General features: G+C 34.4%; 1 protein-coding gene across 1 annotated transcript in view; it reads right to left on the reverse strand.

The window, feature by feature from the left end:
• Positions 1–1,119: 1,119 nt before the first annotated feature.
• Positions 1,120–22,736, reverse strand: part of LOC306844359 (low density lipoprotein receptor adapter protein 1-like) — a 39,905-nt gene continuing 18,288 nt past the window's right edge. Inside the window, exons 2-9 of the mRNA XM_079376438.1 lie at positions 22,478–22,620; positions 14,192–14,304; positions 8,698–8,812; positions 8,196–8,268; positions 8,033–8,113; positions 7,814–7,932; positions 6,483–6,517; positions 1,120–3,256 (exon numbers count right to left, since the gene is read on the reverse strand). Of these exons, the coding sequence (XP_079232564.1) occupies positions 3,160–3,256; positions 6,483–6,517; positions 7,814–7,932; positions 8,033–8,113; positions 8,196–8,268; positions 8,698–8,812; positions 14,192–14,304; positions 22,478–22,620 (776 nt within the window). The 3' untranslated portion in view covers positions 1,120–3,159. The remainder of the gene's footprint in view (positions 3,257–6,482; positions 6,518–7,813; positions 7,933–8,032; positions 8,114–8,195; positions 8,269–8,697; positions 8,813–14,191; positions 14,305–22,477; positions 22,621–22,736) is intronic.

The raw sequence follows: 22,736 nt of genomic DNA on the forward strand, positions 1-22,736 counted from the left end.
AGGAAAAGTTCACCCAAAAATTAATCTGAGGCCTTTTAAAATGTAAATGAGTTTGTTTCTCCATCAGAACAGATTTGGAGAAATTTAGCATTGCATCACTTGTTCATCAATGAATCATCTGCAGTGAATGGGTACCGTCAGTATGAGAGTCCAAACAGCTCATAAAAACATTACAATTAATCCACAAATAATCCACATCTCGTGAAGTGAAAAGCCTGCATGTTTCTAATAAATTCATCAAGACGTTTTTCTCCAGTGAAAAAGGCATCTTGTCTGATTCAGGAGAGAAATATACACTGATCAAGCATTGTTTACAAGCAAAAACAGTCTAACGCAATTGATATTTGAAGCTTTTTTCTTCACAAAATGTTAACTGATGGACTGGAGTGGTGTGGATTACTTGTGGATTACTGTGATGTTTTCATCAGCTGTTTGGACGGCACCCATTCACTGCAGAGGATCCATTGATAAGCAAGTGATATAATGCTAAATTTCTCTAAATCTGTTCCGATGAAGAAACAACCTCATCTACATCTTGGATGGCCTGAGCTTGTGTACATTTTCAGCAAATTGTAATTTTCCAGGTGAACTATTTCTTTAAGTTTGTGCTCTTATTTTCATTAGTCTGTGAATGTGGTGGAATTGTGTCAGTTCTGCTTATTAGAGAGAGCAGATTTATGCCAAATCCCTCTGCTTGCAAATAGTTTCATCTCTTCACCTTCCTTAACAGTTTTTATGTATCCTAAATATGGCTAGTAAGATTTATTTGCTTATTTATCCAGTTTTGTTTCACTGTTATAATCTTAATAATTTGAATAATGTACCTAAATGCTAATTTCACTGTGTAGAAGAATATATATAAAAAAAGAATATCCTGACTGAATCTGACAGCATAAACCTAATGATGAAAAGTGCATGCAGTTTTGCATTTATGCTCTCAGTTCGTGGCTCTTCTTTTAAATTAGTTGATTTAATCTTTATCAGTTTTAATAAAGATGATGAATGACTTGATGAAAGTTTGTTTTTTCTTGCTTGCTTATTGGCATTACAGCATATTTGGTGTTAGAGAGAAGTACTATATAAAAACTTTGGGTTTGTTTCAACACAGACATGCTAATGAAATGAGAAGTAATTTATTATTCAACCACCAAAGTACATTAAGAGTCATTAACATTGTCAAGAGAATTAATCAAATAAACAATGTATCCAAAACAGAGACTCAAATCTACATTGTCTCGATATAGAAATATCCTAATGGCACAATTGTTTTCTGCTAAAATCACAAGATATGAGACTATTGTGTTTTTGAACAAATATTTTATTATACATTATTAAATATCAACCAATGTTTATGTATATATGCAAATGACCTCTTCAGCTCAATTATGGTTTCATGATGGCTTAAATAATAAAGATTAGTATGTGTACATAGCCAAACATAGATTGCATAGATTTTTATAAAGCACCACATTTTTTACTATAAAAAAACAAAAACAAAACACATTATAAAAATCACACACAATCTTATATACTGATTGAACAATATTTAAGAAATCATTTCAGATATTAAGACATAATAAAAATGTTTTTACTATTGCTGTTGCAAATGTTAAAGACACTGAAAGTCCTTCCACAGAAAACAGTGATTTTTTTGTGAAATGCATAAACAGTCAAATCAGGACAAACATTAATAATTAACCCACTGCCAGATTCAATATGATTATTCAAAATAACCAGAACACCACTAACTGAACTAAGACCTTTAGCTACAGCAGACACTGCTATTACAGTATATATTCTATTAAATTAAACAAAACTTATTCCACTTCCAGCAGGAAAGAAAATGGTTCAAATTTTGATCTGCAATACTGAGCGGAAATACTGCATATTCAAAAATGCACAAAAGAGCAAAAAGCTGACAGAGCCACTGAGGCTCAAAGACTGAGCGTTTAATGATTTCAGAGAATAATGAAGAGATTTCTGAGCGTGCATTTTAATATAACGTAAAAAAGGGCAGAATGGCAGTAACGTAGCTGCTAGAAACTGATTGGGACTCATGGGAAAAATATTATTTTTAATTTCTTAGAAGCAATGTAATATTCTTTAGTTCTTATAAAGCAAAGAAATGGCAGAACCTATAGAAAAAAGTAAGATATAAATTGTTGTGCCTTTTCTATTCAACATCTATTTGACAGAACATGATGTTTATTTTTAACCAAATCATTAATGTTTTGACATCATTTACAGAAAGAAAAAAAAAAAAAAAAAAAAATTCAGGTCCGTAAATGTATGAAGTTGCATATATTTAAAAATAATTAACATTAATTAAGTTATAATAATAATGAATCTAACGCTTGTGGCTGGAAGCCAGTGTGAAAGGATTTTACACAAGACTATTTTGGATCCTGAAGAAGAAAGAAATTCAGAAGTGTTTGAGGCCTTTGTCAAATATTTCAAAATGTAATGATCACAGAAAAGAGTTTCTGTAATGATTGCTTAAAAGCAAACGTCACTCTGACCCACAATATGTATCTGAAATTGAATTACAGTGCTTCAGAATGTCAGTCCTGGACAATTCTACGTCCTTATATTTGTAAACGTTCACTATAGCTCCCTAGTGGCTCTAGTACTGTACATCTTCTAATGTTTAATCACACTCGTCTAAGAGCTTTGCAGTGATTTGTTCAGTTGACTTGAACGCTGGGTTGAAGTACAGACATCTGTTCTTTGTGTAATGTACATTTGGTCTCCCTTTCAAGTACATGTTTGCAGTTATTGTATATTTAATTAATATAACTACAGTATAGCACCAATGTGTTGAAAAGATTTACACTTTTTACATGATATATGTAGCAAATCTACACTTGAATACAATATAACAACATGCAATTTCACACGTTGTATTGTCAAGTACTTACCCTGAACTTGCAGTATTATAATGTAAGTACATTGGCATTCAAGAGTTCTATAGTCATGCAAGTCTATGCTGCTGTTTTGTGGTATTGTTGCTGTTTTAAGTGGCAGTAGTGTGAATAAGTCCATCACTGAGGCATACGTTGCACATTGTGTGCGGTGCTGGGGTGTGTTGTGTGTTCAGGACACTTTCTGATAGGCTGGTGAGAGTGATGTGTGTGTGTGTGTGTGTGTGAGAGTGTGTGTTCAGTCTGAGTCCTCACTGCTGAAGGACAGGAGATCTTCTTCCGCTGGACTCACAGTTGCATCCTCAGACACGGTTTTGCTGCGTGATGTTGCCAGTCTGACGGAGAGAGGAAGAGTAATTGTTATTATTTCTCATTTTATGTTACAATGTTTCTTTGTTTTTAAAATTTTCTAACTCCTAAAACTTATTTTGTGGATTAAATTGGATTTTACAAATACATTTACACTGAAAGATGTGAAAGGTGCACATGCAAAAAAAATAATAAAAAAATAAATACAAATAAAATAGGGGAGACAATGCTTTTATCAGGATTCCCACAGTCACTGAAAACCTGAAAAGTTTATGGAATTTCACATTTTGGAAAAATCATTTTATTTTATTAATGTATTTGTATTTATTTCTTTGTTTGTTTGAGTAAATATACACTTTTTCATGCATAGTTCTAAATAATTTATCAGCTACACTACTGTTCAAAAGTTTGGGGTCAGTAAGACTTTTTTTGTTTTTGTTTTTTTGTCTTACCAAGGCTTCATTCATATAATGAAAAATACAGTAAAAACAGTAATATTGTAAAATAAAATAAAAATTAAAAACTTTTTCATTTTAATATTTTAATATATAATTTATTTCTGTAATGAATACAGAATGAATTTTCAGTGTTTCAACAAACATTATCAATGCTAAAAACAGTTGCGTAATGTTTTTGTGATACATTTTCAGAATTCTTCGATGAATAAAATGTTTAAGATAATAGCATTTATTTAAAATACAAATCTTTTGTTTTTAGTAAACATTATAAACATGTTAACTGTCATTTTTGATCAACTTAATTCATCCTTGCTAAAAAAAACAAAAAACATCTACTGACCCCAAACTTTTAAACAGTACTGTAGATATATTGGACATGTGAATGATATGCTAGAAAAACCCACATTTTGATTTCTTGGTGTCTTAAAGGAAGCTTGTATGAAGTGTAATGATATTTGTTTCTGGCTGAGGCTAGATGATAACTGAGGCTCATCATTATGCGGTACGGTTTCTCTCACCTCACTTACCTGCGTCCATCTCCTCCACCTCCATATTGCTGCGTGGCAGGTGAGAGAGAGCATGACACATGCTGACAGTAAGCTATGGTTAAACACTCACATCCTTCCCAGCATCCCACTGTTCAAACTATAGCATCCTTTGTCAGCAAGTGAAGACCTAGATCTATTATTATGGGTTTTATTGTGTTTTTTCTTTATGCTCAGTGAAAGGAAAGATCTGACTATTTGGATTCGCCTCATCTGATTCACTTAGAGAATCATGGTCCTTTGGCTCATTACATTACTTATAATAATGGATTCCATTGGCAGGATGACAGTGCTGTTTCTGACCTGCTGTATGAAAGTAATGAAGTCACAGTAATGCATTGGAATCACAACCAGTTATAACTTTATGGCAGCAGAGAATGTGGCAAGCAATCATAGAATGACTTGTATCAGGTTATAAATACATTGAATAGAAAGCACATCCCTGTGCAACCATACATAAGAATGCTTGTAACTCACTAAGCAATCAGTTCCTAAACATTAAGCAATGAAAGCACTGATGTTTGTGATTTTATTGCTTGGTGCCCCATTAAAGATGTCCATACAAACAGACAGCGGGATAAACTCAAAAATGTATACCAAAAACCTAAAAATGTAATTAAATTAAAACAAATATTAATTGTACATTAATTGAATATGATTATAATTTTATATTAATAATTCTAACTAATTAAATGTTTATTTATTTATTATAATTTATTATAAAAACATTAAATCAAACATCAGTTTATTCTATTTTAATTACACAATTCATCCAATGACAGCAAAGATTATGTTTACATTAATAATTCTTATCAATTAAACATTAATTATAAAAATATGAATTATTAACTAAATATTAATTTATTATTATATTTTAAATATAAAATTAATCCAATGACAGAACAGGTTATAATTTTATATTATAATTCATCTTTATATTACATTTTACAATTAATTAAAATATTAATTTGGTATTATTATTTATTATTTAAAAAATGATAAAATATGAACATTTTAAATATTAATTTATTATTTTTTTATTTTAAAATTCATCCAATTACAGAGTATATTAGAATTTTTAGATTAATAATTTTATTTAATTAAAATACACATTATAACAATTATGAATTATTAACAAAATATTAATTAATTTATTATATTGATATAAAAAAGAATGAAATTCATTTTTAAAATAATTTAAAAATTATTATAAAATATTAATTATTAATTAAATATTAATTGATTAATTAATTATTGTAAAATGTATGCAATGACGGAACAGATTCTATTTGTTTTTGTCTTTTTCCCACTTTGTCAGTTTCACTATCTGTTAATCTGGGTAATAAGAGCATATTTATTATTTTGGTAATTCTTGTTTATGTATCTAACTGTTCAAAGAAAAGCTTGAATGAAGTCATTATGAACTCTTTACATGTCATCTGCTGCTGTCCTTGGATACTAGCTGAACATGAATAACTCCAACCTATCATTGCACTCATTTCCAGGGCTCTGTTTGAATTGATATTAATAACTGTGTATGTAAAGAGACTCAGAATAAAATGATTCTCCACGTCCATTAATCTGAACCAGAGCCTCTGCAGTTAATGTGTTTCAGTGCTCCTACTGTGTGCCAAATCTATCTCCATCTCCACTTTATGAGACATTATGTCACACCTGAGTGAGCGTGAACACTTTAGCTGGTTATATGAGGCAAATATTTTACAAATAGTTCCACATCAGCATACAGATGGCCTCAAAACTAACACACAGATGTAAATGATATGCTAGAGAAACCCACATTTTGATTTCTTGGTGTCTTAAAGGAAGCAAATCAGCCCTTTCGCCTCTTGCTAATAAACAAAGAATTTTAGTGCATCTCGAGGGAAATCATCTCTTTTTAAATGCTGTATTCAGACATTTCCTTAGCCGCATTGCAGATAAAATGCTCTTAGAATAAACACAAGTGAATAAATATCATTCAAACGTTTGGGGTCAGTAAGATAAAAAAAAAGGCATCTTTCAAAAACTTTAAAAAAAATCTTACAGACTCCATACTTTTGAACGGTAGTGTAGATATTTTTTTACTACCACAGTCAGATCTTTTCTTTTTTTGTATATGTATGTGAGTGTATTTTAAAGCGCAAGTAGTGATCAATAAGCGCTACATCTCCAAAAACTATTCTGTAGGATCAGTCTCTGATTTCATAGACAGGCTGACTGTGTGTGAGCAGAAGGGAACACAAACTTACCTTGAAAATGCATCATCGAGGCCATCTTCCGCATCCTGAAAATAAGAGAACAAAGAATAACCATGTACGAAAAAAAATCACAGATCACATCTATATCATACACATAGATTCAGAAAGTATCTGTCAGCACCAGCATGCTGTAAAAACGTAATCTACAGTATCTTCTGTGGCAGTCATTATCTGAGACCAGCAGACTGAAGGTCCTAATTGGGTTTCAGAACCTGCCTGAGCAGTGAAAAAGTAATTAACAAAGGCACAGTGTGCAGACAGAGAGCTTGACAGATCCAATCTTTCACAAAACAGACCTTGGCAACTAAACTGGAATGGGCAGCTCTCCACCTAGTGGCCATGTGTTTAATCATAATAATATTGTGTTTAAGCAGAGAATGCCACTTAGTGGTGACTACGCACTATATCAACAGGACAGGCACTGCTGACTGATAATATAATGGCAATTAGCCAACGGCAATAGAGTAATTACTGCCTTGGCATGCTCTTTGGTTTCAAAACAACTGACCTTCATTTTGGAGCTGATACTCTGCACAATAGTGGCACTCTTTCAGCAAATTAATGAGGTTTCATATGATCAGGTATAGGCCAAAAGATGAATTAGTGCCATTCAGAAAGGCTGCCTTGCATTTCAGCCATATTTTATCAAATAATACAGAAACAAACTCCTGAAGGGATATTTATGTGTAAAATTAATTATGCTCTAAATTGAGTTCAGTAAGATTTTATTTTTTTGTATTCACATTCACACATTAAATTGATCAAAAGTGACAGTAAAGACATCTACAACGTTACAAAATATTTATATTTTCAAATAAATGCTTTTGAGCATATCATAATTATTTCTGAGGAGATCATGTGACACTTAAAACACTGAAAAATGCAGCTTTACCATCACAGGAATACATTACATTTTAAAATACATTAAAACAGAAAACATTTATTTTAAATTGTCATAATATTTGACAGGATTATTATTTTACTGTATTGTTGACAAAAAAAAAAGACCTTTCAAAAACATAAAAAAAAAATCCAGCCACACTTTATTTTTATTCGACATTAACAAACCATTAACTATGACTTTTGCTGCTTAGTAATAGTAATGCAGTTATTAAATTTAGGTGTTAGAATATGGTCAGGCGGAGTATGTGCTATATAAGCACTAATAAACAGCCAATATGTTAATAATAACAGGTATGCTAATAAGCAACTAGTTAATAGTGAAAATTGGTCCCTTTACTAAAGTGTTCCCAAAAATCCTTCCAACCACAAACTTCTGAATGGTAGTGTGTGATAAAAGCTTATACAGGATGACACCATACCCAGGAGTCATGTTTGATTGGTCGTCTCCTAGCTTTGCTGCGTGGAGATGGTGAAAGGAAGGAAGGGAAGAAGGGCTTCCTAAGTTTATGCTCCATCAGAGCCTGAGTCTTCTCCTCCTCTGACACAAGTAAAGAACACAAATGAAGAGTATTCCCATGAATTTAACAAAATTAAGACAGACATCCAGCAAACCATTGTGTCCAAACCAATAAATGTACCTGAAACACTGTTTGCTTCAGATTCAGGCTGAGGTTCAGGGTCTGAACAGGTGTAGCACGTGCGGGTTTTCTTACTTTTGTCTGCAAATGAAGACGCAGGAATATAGGCCTATCTTATGTTACTTGGCATATATTTATATATATCAACAGGCAAAAAACTCACCTTCCTGTGCAATCTCCCACAGATCCAGAGCTACTTTGAAAGCTTGTGCAACTGTCAGAGTCACAGCCTGAGCCTGTGGAGGACATGTGATCGCACAAAATCAAAGAGAGCCATGGGTCAGATTTTGAAGAATGATGCTCTTGTCCACTAGATGGCGCTAGATACCAGCTATAGATACGCATCAAGTGAAGAGACTGTGGCTTTCGCAATAAATGAGAAAATAGCTAACCATTAATCAGGTCACACAGCAAGGTGATGAAGGATTACAAAACTATCAAAATGGAAAAATTTGAACAAAGTGAGTGTGTGTAGAATGATAGATAGATAGATAGATAGAGAGATAGAGAGATAGATAGATAGATAGATAGATAGATAGATAGATAGATAGATAGATAGATAGATAGATAGATAGATAGATAGATAGATAGATAGATAGATAGATAGATAGACAGCCATCTGTAACATCCGATTATTTTCACAATGTGCATCTGAAGACACTTACTATTTTCTTTTTTTGGCACAGGAAGGCATGGCACTCCAGAGTTTCGTTGAACTGGCTTTGGGAGACGTAGGCAAAGACCTTATCCTGAGTTTTGTCTGTTGTGCAGTAAGATATTCTGCAGAAGCAAGAAATACAAGCTTTTCACTGTTTTCATCAAACATTTCCGGGAATGTATAATGTACAGACAGGGTCTTGGTTATGATTAACATTTATCTTTCAATAATATCAATGAAAGTGGGTGAAAATCACCAGCGTTATGTTACAGAGAAACTGCAACCTAAACAAGCTGCCTGGAGTTCAGTGACAGAAAAATACCCTCTTATCTAATATATCAAGTCATTTGCATCTTTCAAGTACTGCATCCAGCCATTTAATGTAGGTCATATAAAGTCCGTGGACTAACCAAGATGATTCAAAAACAGATTTGTACTTTTAAAAACTAAAATCTCTCAGATTCATAATGATAAAATTTGTAGGAGACCCAAATATAATGAGACCTATTTCTGCACCAAAAAGTTCTATCATCATTGTTCCAAACCTGTATTATTTTGTTTCTTCTGTGGGACACAAAAGAATATATTCTGAAGAGTGTTTGCATTTCTCTCTTCCATTCAGTGACAGTTTCCTGTAGCTTAAACAGTAGAGTATAGCACTAACAACACCAAGAAATGCATAAACTAAACAAATATATAACATTAAATGCAATGTAAGTTGCTTTTTATTAAAGTAAATGGAGACTAGAGCTACCAAGCTTCAAAAAGCACCTATACATTCTTTCTGAAGCCATTTGTTGATCATTTGTTTAAAGAACAGACTGAAATTGAATGTTATTCTTTCAATACAATCTTGCTATTGAAAATTTAGCTTGACAGTCATGGTCACCATTCATATTCAATAACAGTGGAAAATTACATTGAATAAATCATGACAAAAGCTTAATTTTGGGACTGTTGTAATATCCTGTCAATCTATAAATTTTAGTTTTATTTATTTTACTGTATTCATTTTTTGTAAAGAGAGCCAGAGATCAACAACACCGTGTAGATTGAGATTTTACAACCAATAAAATGATCAGATACAATATCAGACACACTTATAAAATATGAACCATCAGACATGTAATGGAAAGTGGATTTTGAATGTCAATTTAGGAAAAGGATAGAAATATAGAGCACCAACCTAAAAGGGCCTGTGTGAAATAATGAGATACATTAGACAAAGACTGGAGGAAGAGCTCTGACCTCACATCATCTACAACTGTTAGTGCACTGCTTCTGATGCACGACCTAAATAGAAATGCCCAAGACTCTCTATTCCCTTTCTCCCTCCCCTTTCTGTCTCTGAACATGGGGGGTGTGGTGAATTATCATTTATTCCAGTCTGTGGTGCATTGCACACTTTCATTATTGAAGAGTGAAAAGCTGAGAGGGAAGGAAACTGTAAATGGCCTGAACGTAGCTTGTTTGTAGCTCAATTCAAACAGAATGAACGATGGGGGGCGTTTTATCCTAAACGACCTCAGCTATACTGACAAGAACTTTTAAATCTTTGCTTTCATGGAAATCAGAGTAGGAAGTTCTAAAAGTAACTCCATGGAATTCCATGAAATGTAATGCATTACAAAGCACTTATTAACGTTTTACATACATTCCAGTCCTTGAATTTGATTGGCTGCATGGCATTATAAGCGTGCTGATATATGTACAGTCCAAGAAAACAGTTTACATCACTCCACTTGAATGTGTTTGTGAGTATTACAGGTGGAACATTTTTATTAACTCTTTCTGCAGGTTACATTGGTTACAGTTACTAACAAAACAAGTGACTATGTTTATGAGTGAGTCACTGAATCATTCACACAACCGATTTGTTTAAAATCACCAAATTATTCAGGAACAAAATGCCACTACTATGTGTTGCTCGTGGATGTCTGCAACAATTTCCATTGCAATAAAATAACTAAAAAGACATTTTCAAAATGTAAGATATTTTTTTTTTACTATTTTTTATTGTCAGTGTGTTTTCAGACCTTTGCACTATAGTTTATATGAATGCCAAAACACAAAGTGGATCATTTAAAATAAAAAAAAATTAAATCAAGCAAAGTGAAATGCAGAGATACAGTAAAGTAGCAATGCACATCAAAAGAAGTGAGTGAGGCCTTAGCATGAAAGCTGTCTGCGTTTGAAGATTAGGCAAAGAGGCGACACACGCTTGTTAAATTTTAACAAATGTAAATAAGAGTCTCAGGTCACATACAACTACCATACCGTAAGAGCTTACAGATATTCCAAATGCTGTTTAACAAAAAAGAAATGCAAAGCAACTATTACTGTATACATATGTATATTTCTTTCATTTGAATTTAATTTAATATTTTATATATTTAGAACTCCTATAACATTTTATATATTTATAACTCGGACTGTTTTCATACATTTTATATTTAATTATTTAAATGTAATGTTTTATATATAGAAACATAAATATAATATTAAATTAAAATGTATTTTTATATAAATTAATACAACAATACATTTTTATTTAATATTATATATGTCTCTATACATATATAAAACATTACATTTAAATAATTAAATATAAAATGTATGAAAACAGTCTGTGAGTACAGGGGGAAAAGCCCTTGCTTATTTTAGCTTTGGCAGTGTTTGCATTGGCAGGGTCACAGCTCCCTCAGTGATGCCCTACTGACTCCCCTCTCTCGCCGAACACATAACAGGGGAATATTACATTCCCAGAATGGGGAAAAAGCCAAAGTGGGGTTTAATCTTTTCATGAACCCCCATTCAGTTAATGCGGGACCATAGTGAATCTCATTACACAAATCACTGTGCAAGATTTGCGGCTGAGGAAAATGATGTCTTGCACACAAATATAGATGTTTTCTTTTGAAGACAAGCTGGAAGTAGTGAAACCGATGTGTGTATTTGGATAAAAAGCCACATAAAAATCCTAAATTGCAGTGAGCATTGACAGAACTGAAACAAAAGCAGCAGAATGCCCTTCAAACCTTTACAACTTCTGATGTAATAAAGCTGACATCTCCTACTGAGCCTAGACAAACAACATCATCTCATATTTTTCACTAAAAATAGAAAGGCTGTGTTTTTTTTCTTCATTATTTGTATATGCGGCTGTGGAGAGGGGGATGGGAATCAAAGCAGTGAATAAAGATGATGAAAAGTATTCATATCATGAGCGCTAATGTGTTTCCTTCTTTTCAAACCCCCACCACTTCATTCAGAATGCTCTCGTTTTCCTTTCCTGTCAGTGAAAAGGCACAAAATACCCATGATTCTGTTCTTCACCCTCCAAATGGCTGTCCAAAACCCCCTCAGGGTCTGGGTTGAAATAGCATTTATTATAGCATTCTGATTGAACTCTGATTTCATGGTCCCCTGGTATCTGTGTTTATTCTCCAGCCTCCTTTGAAAGTTGTATGATCAAAGTCTACACTGATTACATTCTGCCATATAAGACGCTTCGCTCCAGGGTGTTTTCTTTTATCCTGAAGTTTGCTTTACCTGGATCAGGCCAATAATACACTGTAAAAAACAAGCAGAAGCTCAGTGCGGTGGAGGGCAGTTTGTCCTGCTACGTGAGCTCTCAGCATTTCTCTGTCTTACACAGGAATCCATATGTCATCACACTAAACAGCCAGAACCCCACAGAGCATCTCTGAAGGGTGCAGGCAGGACGGTCCCAAGGATGGAGGAGTTCCAGGTGCAAGGACAGAGTGTTTTTTGTTGCAGACCTGATGCTCTGCTAGCATACATTGCAAAATCATGCAAAAAACAAACAAAAAAACTATAAATTGGTATATTTGTCTTTATTACCACTGAAAAAAATATAAGTATCCATTAAACAAACTAATTTATATTAAGACTAAGAGAATATACAATATCTTAAAATAAATGATATTTCTTACTCATTTGGATATATATATATATATATATATATATATACAGAACAAGTAGAAACATAAATATTCAAATAATATACTATTTTGTTTCTCAAATCTATTTAGCTTTAATTAGCCTACCTATTTAATTCAACATGAATTTATATCTAGACTAGACAGAGTATATAGTATTAACTCAATATAAAATTGTATAAGTGTTAACCTCAATAAATAGTTTTGAACAAGTAGAAACTAAATAAAGAATTCAAATAATAATAATAAATAAATAAAATAAATCAAACATTCTGTAACTATTCAAGTAATATCTTATGCAATTGATTGCTTTCCAAAAAATATTATTACACTATAATTTACATTTATATTGAGAATATACAGTATTTAATTATTTAAGTTTTTCTTAATGCTCTGTAAAACTGTTAGTTTATAATATATATATTATGAAAACCTCAACAAACAGTGTTGAGAACAATGAACTAACAATGAACTAAATAATAAAAAAAAAATAATAATAATAATAATAATTAATTTTAATTAATTAAAATCTAATTAAATCTAACTATTTGAAATATTTCAAAAAATTATTTTAACTAGAAAACAATATGTAAAGAGGCATGGAGGGTATATGTGGTGTATTATTTAGAGAAAATGAGAATGAGGGAAAGGACAAATAGAGGAAAGAATGAAAGAGTAGGAAGGATATGGAATAAGTTTTCTTAGGGTAGAGGATTAAAGAGATGGGTGATTCCCGTGACTGTGTCTCTGGTGTAGCTGATAAGGGGGATCAGCATGGGGGTTTCTCTCATGCCCACTGAATAATACACCTCCCTCCAATAGACGGGTATAATACAAGCAAGATGCACCACAATCCCAAATTCATGAATATGAGATAAGCACGTCACCTCTTGCATCAAAATTTGTTTGACATACTCAAATGTTAATGATTCACTGGTTAGTGATCTCACTGCAGACTTCAACAGACCTTGACCGACTAAAAATCTTTAAATAATTGATTTGGAGGGAATGAAGTAGGGAGGCTTATTCCAATAATTGACTCGATGGCTTTTTAAAATTCTGAGAACATACAAAACAGCTTTATCAGTTTTATCAGGCCCTTCGTGTGGTTTAAATTACCTGGGTTTGTTCAAGACAAAAATAATATTTCATATCTCATCAATAAGTGATTTTTAAAAAATAAATTAATACTTTTATTCATCAAGGATGCATTAAATGTATCAAAAGAGACAGTTTAACACTATTAAAATGATTTCAAATAAATGCTGAAAAAAAATTATCAGTTTCAACACTGTTAATAAGAAATGTTAAAAATGATTTCTGAAGGATCATGTGACACTAAAAGACATTTTAAAATATAATAAAATAAAAACAAGTACTTGAAATTGTAATAATATTTCACAATATTATGATTTGTACGGTATTTTGATTAAGTAAATTATTATTTTTTTTGAAGATGCCCTTCCATTAACTATGAGTTTCAAATTATGATACAAAAAAGCATTTGTGATTTTGGTCTGTTTTGGTGTGGTTTTATACCTGTAAATGGAAACATCCTCGACGAGGTCATTGGTCTCAGTGTCTGAGATGATGATTCCTTTGGGGGAGACAGTGAGGGTCACTTTCCGAAACTTCTTTGCACTGGCCCGAGCCTGTATGTGGATGACAAGCAAAAACAAATATCTTTGTCATTGTCATCTTTAAAATGTCACTCATAACTCACTGACCATAAACAATAACCTCTAAAGGTCAGAGAAATCCGTGTGGGCTATTAACACCAACTCCACAGGTACAAGAGCTGAAAAGAGATTATGCTTTATATATAAAATTCATCTTCTGACTTGTTACTATGATCCTGGTCTGTGAACACACTGGTACAGCAATGCAGTGTTCTGGCAGGAAGAAAAGAGGCCAACATGGATGAGGACGAGGGGAAATTATGGTTGAAATGCAGAAGAGGAGAGAGAGGGGACTCGTCAAGGACAAAGGAAATCAGGCAAAGTATATCTGGAGGGTCATTCTTTCTCCCCAGGAGACAGTAAACACTGATTTAAAACACAATGAAACTCAATGATTCACAGTCTGACAGTTGGGAGAAAAAGTTGTCACGTTCTGATTTGATTGTGCTGCTACAGAAAGCAAAACTGTTTAATTTGCTTTCTGAGAAAAAAGGAATCATATTGTGTATTTAAGCATGTAGAGCCTGAAATATAAAAGCAAAAAAATATATATTTATTTTAATTGAAAAGGAACAGTTTATTAAAGCTTCAGACAAAATATATAATAAAAAAAAATCTAAAATAACATTTAAAAAAGAAAGATGCATAGAGTATGTGTTTTTTGTTGACTCATATTTGATACAACAGGCTTTTCTGATTCATATATATATACAGTGCCCTCCATAAGTATTGGAACAGTAAAGACAAAATTGCTCTGTTGGCTGTGGAGTCAAGACCAGTGGTGGACACCCCTGACATCGGATCGGCCACCCTGGGTGCCACCCCAAAAATTATTATGCTACGATTTCATTTTCTTTGTTTAATCATACTGAAATAAGCGTTTGTTTTAGCCTCGAACTCAAGGATGTGACGCGTTTGGTGCTCCGCATCACGCTTCGTCCATTTCCAGCCTCTCGTGCCACACGTTTATTTACGGAGTGAAAAACATTGCAGAGCAGAGAGGACATAGACAACGAGCTGACGGACACGACAGAACAGGCCACTTATAATAACATGAAACAAAGCATTCAAATTCTGTTAGTTTTATTAAGAATTTCAAACAATAAAAACAGTTTTGGGGCTGTTTAGTGGCTGGTGTGACAGATCATGCGCACTCCCGCTTTTTAAGTTCAAGCGAAGCAGGAGTGCATTCTTATTAGCATGAAGTAAACATTGAATGAACATCCGATCCATGTCGAATGATACACTACAACTTACTGAATGTATATTGTCTCATGTAATCACTCAATGAGTGTTTCAACTGCGGAACGACAGCAGAAAACATTGTCACATAATAAAATAAATGCACCCAGATAAAACGTTTTGCAAAAATACATTTAAATATATACTCATAATTGCTCTTTTTTTATTATAAGTCATAAAAATGAATAGATATAACGTTATTATAAAAATGGTCTAATATGAACTTGTATACAAACCAATTGTTACTTTAACCTTAACACTAGGGTTCCCTGTTTAGTTTAGTTTAGAAAAAAATTGAAAAAATAAAGTGTACATTACCAGTCAAAAGTTTTTGAACAATAAGATTTTTAATGTTTTTAAAGTATTCTCTTCTGCTCACTAAGCCTGCATTTATTTGATCCAAAATGCAGCAAAAGCAGTAATATTGTGAAGTATGTTTACTGTTTAAAATAACTGCTTTATTTGAATATATTTTAAAATGTAATTTATTCCGGTGATCAAAGCTAAATTTTCAGCATCATTACTCCAGTTTTCAGTGTCACATGATCCTTCAGAAATCATTCTAATATACTTATTTGCTGCTCAAGAAACATTTTTTATCATTATTATCATAAATATTTAAAACAGTTTAGTAAATTTTTTCAGGATCATTTTAATGAATACAAAGATCAAAAGATTTGTATTTTTCTGAAAAGTTTTTTAAAGCTTGTTTAATTCAGTATAATTATTTATTTTATTTTATTTTTATTTATTTATTTTTTTTTGGGGGGGGGGGGTATTATAGAAATGAATACTTTTATTTAGCAAGGATAATTTACATAGATCAAAAGTGATGATAAAGACATTCATAATGTTACAAAATATTTCTATTTCAGATAAATGCTGTTCTTCTGAACTTTCTATTCATCAAAGAAACCTGAAAAAAATCTACTTGACAGTTTTCAATATAAATAATAATAATAATAATAAATGTTTTTTGAGCTAAAAATTCAGCTTTGAAATCACAGGAATAAGTTACATTTTAAAATATATTCAAATTGAAAGCAGTTATTTTAAATAGTAAAAATATTTCACAATATTCCATGTAGCACGTTAATAACCCCACCGGAACCCAGTGTGGCATTTAACCTCAAGGACCCAACCTTGAGAGAGGTTCAGGAGGTTGTCAAAGCAGCTAGGATGAACTCAGCACCAGGTCCAAGTGGAGTGCCCTACGCAGTCTACAAGAGGTGTCCCAAACTCCTTCAGCGCCTATGGAAAATCATCAAAGTCATCTGGAGGAGGGGAAAAGTGGCACAACAGTGGAGACATGCAGAGGGTGTCTGGATTCTGAAGGAGGAGAACTCAAGTAACATCGAGCAGTTCAGGGTCATCTCACTCCTTAGCGTGGAGGGGAAGATATTTTTCAGTATCGTTGCCCGACGCATGACGGAGTTTCTCCTGCAGAATGAGTACATTGACACCGCTGTTCAGAAAGGTGGGATCCCGAAAGTGCCAGGCTGTATGGAGCACACAGGAGTTATCACCAAGTTAATCCAGGAGGCTCGTGGAGGTGACGAGGACCTGGCAGTGCTGTGGCTCGACCTTGCCAATGCTTATGGGTCAATCCCACACAAGCTGGTGGAAACCTCACTGATACGACATCATGTTCCAGATAAAATCAGGGACCTCATTTTGAACTATTATAGCTGCTTTAAATTGAGAGTCACCTCTGGATCAATAACATCTGCATTTCATAGGCTGGAGAAAGGAATAATTACAGGGTGCACAATCTCAGTGATCTTGTTCGCCTTAACTATGAATTTGTAAGTTAAGTGAGCAGAGGTGGAATGCAGAGGCCCACTTACTCAGTCAGGTGTGCGACAGCTCCCGATCAGAGCATTTATGGACGATCTGACGGTAACCACGACATCAGTACCAGGCTGCAGATGGATCCTCCAAGGCCTCGAATGCCTCATCAGTTGGGCCCAAATGGACTTTAAGCCAGCCAAGTCCCGATCCCTTGTGGTGAGGAAGGGAAATGTAACTGATAAGTTCCGTTTCTCCCTCGGAGGAGTGCAAATTCCGTCAATCACCGAGAAGCCAGTTAAGAGCCTGGGAAAAGTATTCAACAGCACACTTAGCAATACAGCCATACTCCAGGAAACTGGGAAGGAGTTGCACACCTGGATTGTTGCAGTGAACAAGTCAGGGCTGCCAGGAAAGTTCAAAGCCTGGATTTACCAGCATGGTATTCTGCCGCAACTCCTCTGGCCACTGCTGGTCTACGACGTCCCCCTAACCACTGTAGAGGGCTTTGAGAGGAAGATCAGCCACTTTCTACGTAGGTGGTTGAGACTGAAGTTTTCCCAGAAACCATCGCCACGACCACACTTAGGCCTGATATGGTCCTATTTTCAGAATCATCAAGGTGGTTTTACTGGAATTGACTGTGCCCTGGGAAGACCGGATGGAAGAGGCATTTGAACAGAAGAGGGCCAATTATGAGGAGTTGGCAGGTGAATGCCGTAACAGAGGATACAAGACCCGCTGTCTCCTCATTGAGATTGGCTGCCGAGGATTTGTCGGCCAGTCATTGTGCAGGGCCCTCAAGCTCTTGGGAATCAGGGGACTGCACAAGAATAAACCCATCAGGAACATCATGGATGCCGCGGAGAAAGCATCAAGATGGCTGTGGATAAAAAGGGGGATCTGTGGACTACATAAGATACCTTATGTGTATGATGTTGAAAGACCCGAAACACCCGATGACCCCAGGTAACACTGATGATGTGTCTAGGGTGCACCTGGAAGATGTATGTCAAATTACTGATTTTGCTGTATTTTGGATCAAATAAATGCAGGCTTGGTGAGCAGAAAAGAATTAAAAAACATTAAAAATCTTACTGTTCCAAAACTTTTGACTGGTAGTGTTAATCACAGGCTTGTTAATTAATCATGAATAATTCTCACTCCAGGCTGCTCCAGCCACTGATTAATGAGGTGATATAATTAAGAGAAATAAGTAAAAAAAAAAACATTTGAAGTTATGGAATGTATAGCTAATGTGTGGTAACGTGAAGTAATCAGCAATTGTAGGATTTATTCATGCTTTTTTTATGCTAGGTTGGAGTTATACACTGATTTTCTCTCATGGTCCATGGACCCCCTGAATTAACCTTGGCCACTCCCTGGCCATCCCATGTATAAAACTGTAGCTCCGCCACTGGTCAAGACATTTGCAAATATGATTAAAAGATGAATATGAGACAAAACTACAGAATGTCACATTTTATTAGTAGCCATTTCAACACATATATGTTTTACCAAATAAAAAGAACAGCACTTTTAGCGTTCATCCCACTCATTGATGTGAGCATAAGTATTGGGACAATTTAAGACAGATATAAAATATTAAAAGCTATTATTTAGTTGCAGATCCCTTGTGCACAATCACAGCAGTGAGTCTGTGACACATAGACATCACCAGACTCTTGGTCTCATCCTTTGAAATACTTCTCCTAGCCTTTAATGCAGCCAATTCCAATTGTTGCTTGTTTTGAGGAGTTTCTGCCTTTAACTCTCCTCTTCAGCTGGTGAAATTCATGTTCAATCGGATTTAAATCTGGAGATTGACTTGAACAATCTAAGACTTTCCATTTCTTTGCCCTTATAAATTCCTTGACTGAACTAGCAGGGTGTTTTGGGTCATTGTCCTGATGCAATATGAAGCATTTCCCAATTAATCTGGTGGCATTTTCTTGAATATTGGTAGGCAAGATGGTTTTGTACCCTTCCAAATACATTCTGCTACTGTCATCATACATTAAGTCATTAGTAAAGTTGAGAGGGCCTGTTCCAGAGAAAGCCATGCATGCCCCTGCTATGACACCACCTCCACCATGCTTTACAGATGAGGCTGTATGCTTGGGATCATTGCAGTTCCCTTTTTTTTCTCCACATTTTTGCTTTCCCATCACTTAGATAAAGGTTCATATTTGTCTCATCGGTCCATAAACACAGTTCCAAAACTCTTCTGGCTCACCTTTGTGCTTTTTTTTGCAAACTCTAATCTTGCCTTTCTATTTTTGGTGCTGGTCAGAGGTTTGCATCTTGCTGTGTAGCATCTGTAATTCTGTGTCAAAGTCTCCTGAGGACAGTAGATTGTCAGAGCATCACCCCAGCTTTCTGGAAGTTGTTGGCGATTTTACAGACACATCTTTTAGGGTTAAAAGACCCTAATCAAAAGGTTGATTTTCACATCTTTTATGATTTGTCTGTCATCAATTACTCTTTTCTCAGCCGATCAGGTCGTTGTTGGTTGCTGGTGTCACTAGTGATTTCCAAACTCTTGATTTCTCCAGGCCCTTTCTTTTTGCTAGAGCTCTAACCGACTTCCTCTTTTCTTTTAGCATCCAAATTGCTTGCTTTTCTCTCAAAGTCAGTTCCCTCATCTTCATCCTGGTTTGTGTGTGTCATCATCGAATGCAAGATTCAGAATACAGAAGTAATGGATACAACTGATACGACACATTCCCTGCTTTTAATATCTGAAGAATTAATGCAACAGGACACAGCTGATCACTTAGAAAGACCTGTGAGGCAACTGTTCCAATACTTATGCTCACATCAGATAGGGGATGAACCTCTAAAAGTGCTGAATTTCTTAGCTGGTAAAACATCTATGTGTTGAATCACCCAATAATAAAATCTGACATTCTGTAATTTTGTCTCATATTCATGTTTTAATCATATTTGTAAATGTCTTGACTCCACAGCCAACAGAGCAATATTTTAAATAATTTTGTCTTTACTGTTCCAATACTTTTGGAGGGCACTGTATATATATATATATATATATTAGGGATGTGACGAGATCCGATGTGTCTCGCGAGGACGTGAAAATATCCTCGTAAAATATTTTTACAATGTTTACATTAGAGCTCACCATTAATCGTGCATGAAGATAGTGAAAGATAGATAGATAGTGTCAAAGGCAGAACTGAGGTTTAGTAACAGAAGTAAAGACAGAGAGCCAGAGTCACAAGAGAATAATAAATCATTCACTACCTTTACAAGGGCAGTTTCAGTACTATGTTTTGGACGGAAAAGAAGCAGTGACAAGAGAAGCATTTATGAAATGAGAGATAGGTGCAGAATGACCGAATAAAAATGTTTCAAGAGAGAAGTAGGAGCTAGGTCAAGTCGACAGGTAGAAGAGTTGGATTTTGAAATAATCTCAGAGACAGAAGACGGATTAGTAAGAGAAAAGCAAGACAGGGAATGACCATAGAGATTAGGCCCAAAGCTAAACTTGATAGCGTTGTTTGAAAAGCCCTGGTTTTCAGCAGCCGTCTTGTCCAGAAGATAATTTAGAAAGGAGCAGATTTATCTGAACCTACAGTATCATTAGGTGGGGGTTTGGTAAGTTTGTTTACGGTGTTGAATAGTGCTTTTGGCCTGTTACTGGCTTTATTGATCATGGCAGAGACAAAACTAGAGCGCGCTAGGTGTAAGGCAGATTTGTAATGTTTGAGATGTTCCAGAAAGGCTTGGTGATGAACAGTGAGGCCAGTTTTCCTATAGAGACGCTCAAGCCATCGACCGGAGCTCTTAAGGATAAAAAGGTCGGGGGTAAACCAGGGAGAAGTATGAGTAGAAGGAACAATTCTGGTTTTAACAGGAGCGTGAACAGACAAAATATCAGATAATACAGAGTTAAATTTTGAAAGAATCAGTGAAGGAGAAGATAAATAAAAAACATCAGAACGATTAGAGGAAACAACAGAGGAACAAAATGATGAGATGTCATCATTATTACAATTATGGTAGGATATAACAGTCTTTACAGATTTCACATGTATAGGCAAACTAAAATTAAAGTCAATGAGTTTATGATCAGAGATACCAGTATTAGAGGAAGAGATGGAGCAAATACCAACCCCCGAGGTACAGATCAAATCGAGGATATGACCATGAGAATGAGTAGGAAAAAGAACATGCTGAGACTGATTAAAACAATCAAAAACAGACAGTAATTGAGTGGTGTCAGAGCAAACAACATCAACATGTATATTAAAGTCACCAAGCTGCAGAACAGGAGAAGACATGGAGCAAGCGAGGGTTAACAGTTCACTAAGTTGAGAGAAAAAGTTTGAAAATGGTTTAGGAGGATGATAGAGTAGGACGATAATAAGAGAGTCAACCTTCAGAACCATGTACTCAAATGTATCGGTGTCGTGGAAGTCGAGTTGTGTGATTCGGAGATTATCACGTTAGATGACAGCGAGACCACCCCCTCTGCCATGCAGTCTCGGCCTGGACAAATACTTATATCCATGCCATATCCATAAGTGTCTCGTCACACCCCTAATATATATATATATATATATATATATATATATGCAGTATCATATGTGCTCACACCTGAAAAGGAACAATTTTATTCAGAGGACCAAACTGACCTAAACAAAATAAAAAGCAAATATTAAGGTGTAATTCCGATAGAAATTCTGTTTGTGTTATCATAATCTATCGATCAAAAAAGCCTTTGGTTTCTGTTTTGTTTTGTTAATCAATTTGCTACTAATGAGAACCATCAATAGACTGTTTACAGACTGATTAATTACAATAAAAAAATCTAAATAAGGAAAAAATAATTGATTTTATATTTGTATTTAATAAAATATTAAATATGAAATAATCAAATATTAATAATAATATTTCTAATAATAATACTTATTATTATTGTTATTAATATTATTATTTTACGGCAAAATATTTAATAATAATAATAATAATAAGTATCATTTTATACCACTATAAATTGTCAAAGGCACATTCTGTGCCAACTTGGATCATGATCATTCCTTACTATTTTTCAATTTCTCAAGTTCTTTGACCCATTTTTACTGCGATGACTGACCGTTGCTACAATCCTCCTGATAGCAGCCGCTGCCATGTCTTCTCCTTTAGGCTGGCCAACCAGAGTCATGCCCAGATACTTCACGTTGAACACCATCCCTTCCAAGAGTGTCTCCTTGGTGTCCGTCCAGTTCTCTGGGAGCTCTAAAACACAAAATAAACATTTTAATAATTTGAAGAGTTATTTAAAAGAACAGTTCACCAAAATATGAAAACCTTGTATTATTTACTCACCCTCATGCTGTTTCAAATCTATATCA

Source organism: Barbus barbus (assembly GCF_936440315.1).
Source record: "Barbus barbus genome assembly, chromosome: 24".
Classification (NCBI taxonomy): Eukaryota; Metazoa; Chordata; class Actinopteri; order Cypriniformes; family Cyprinidae; genus Barbus; species Barbus barbus.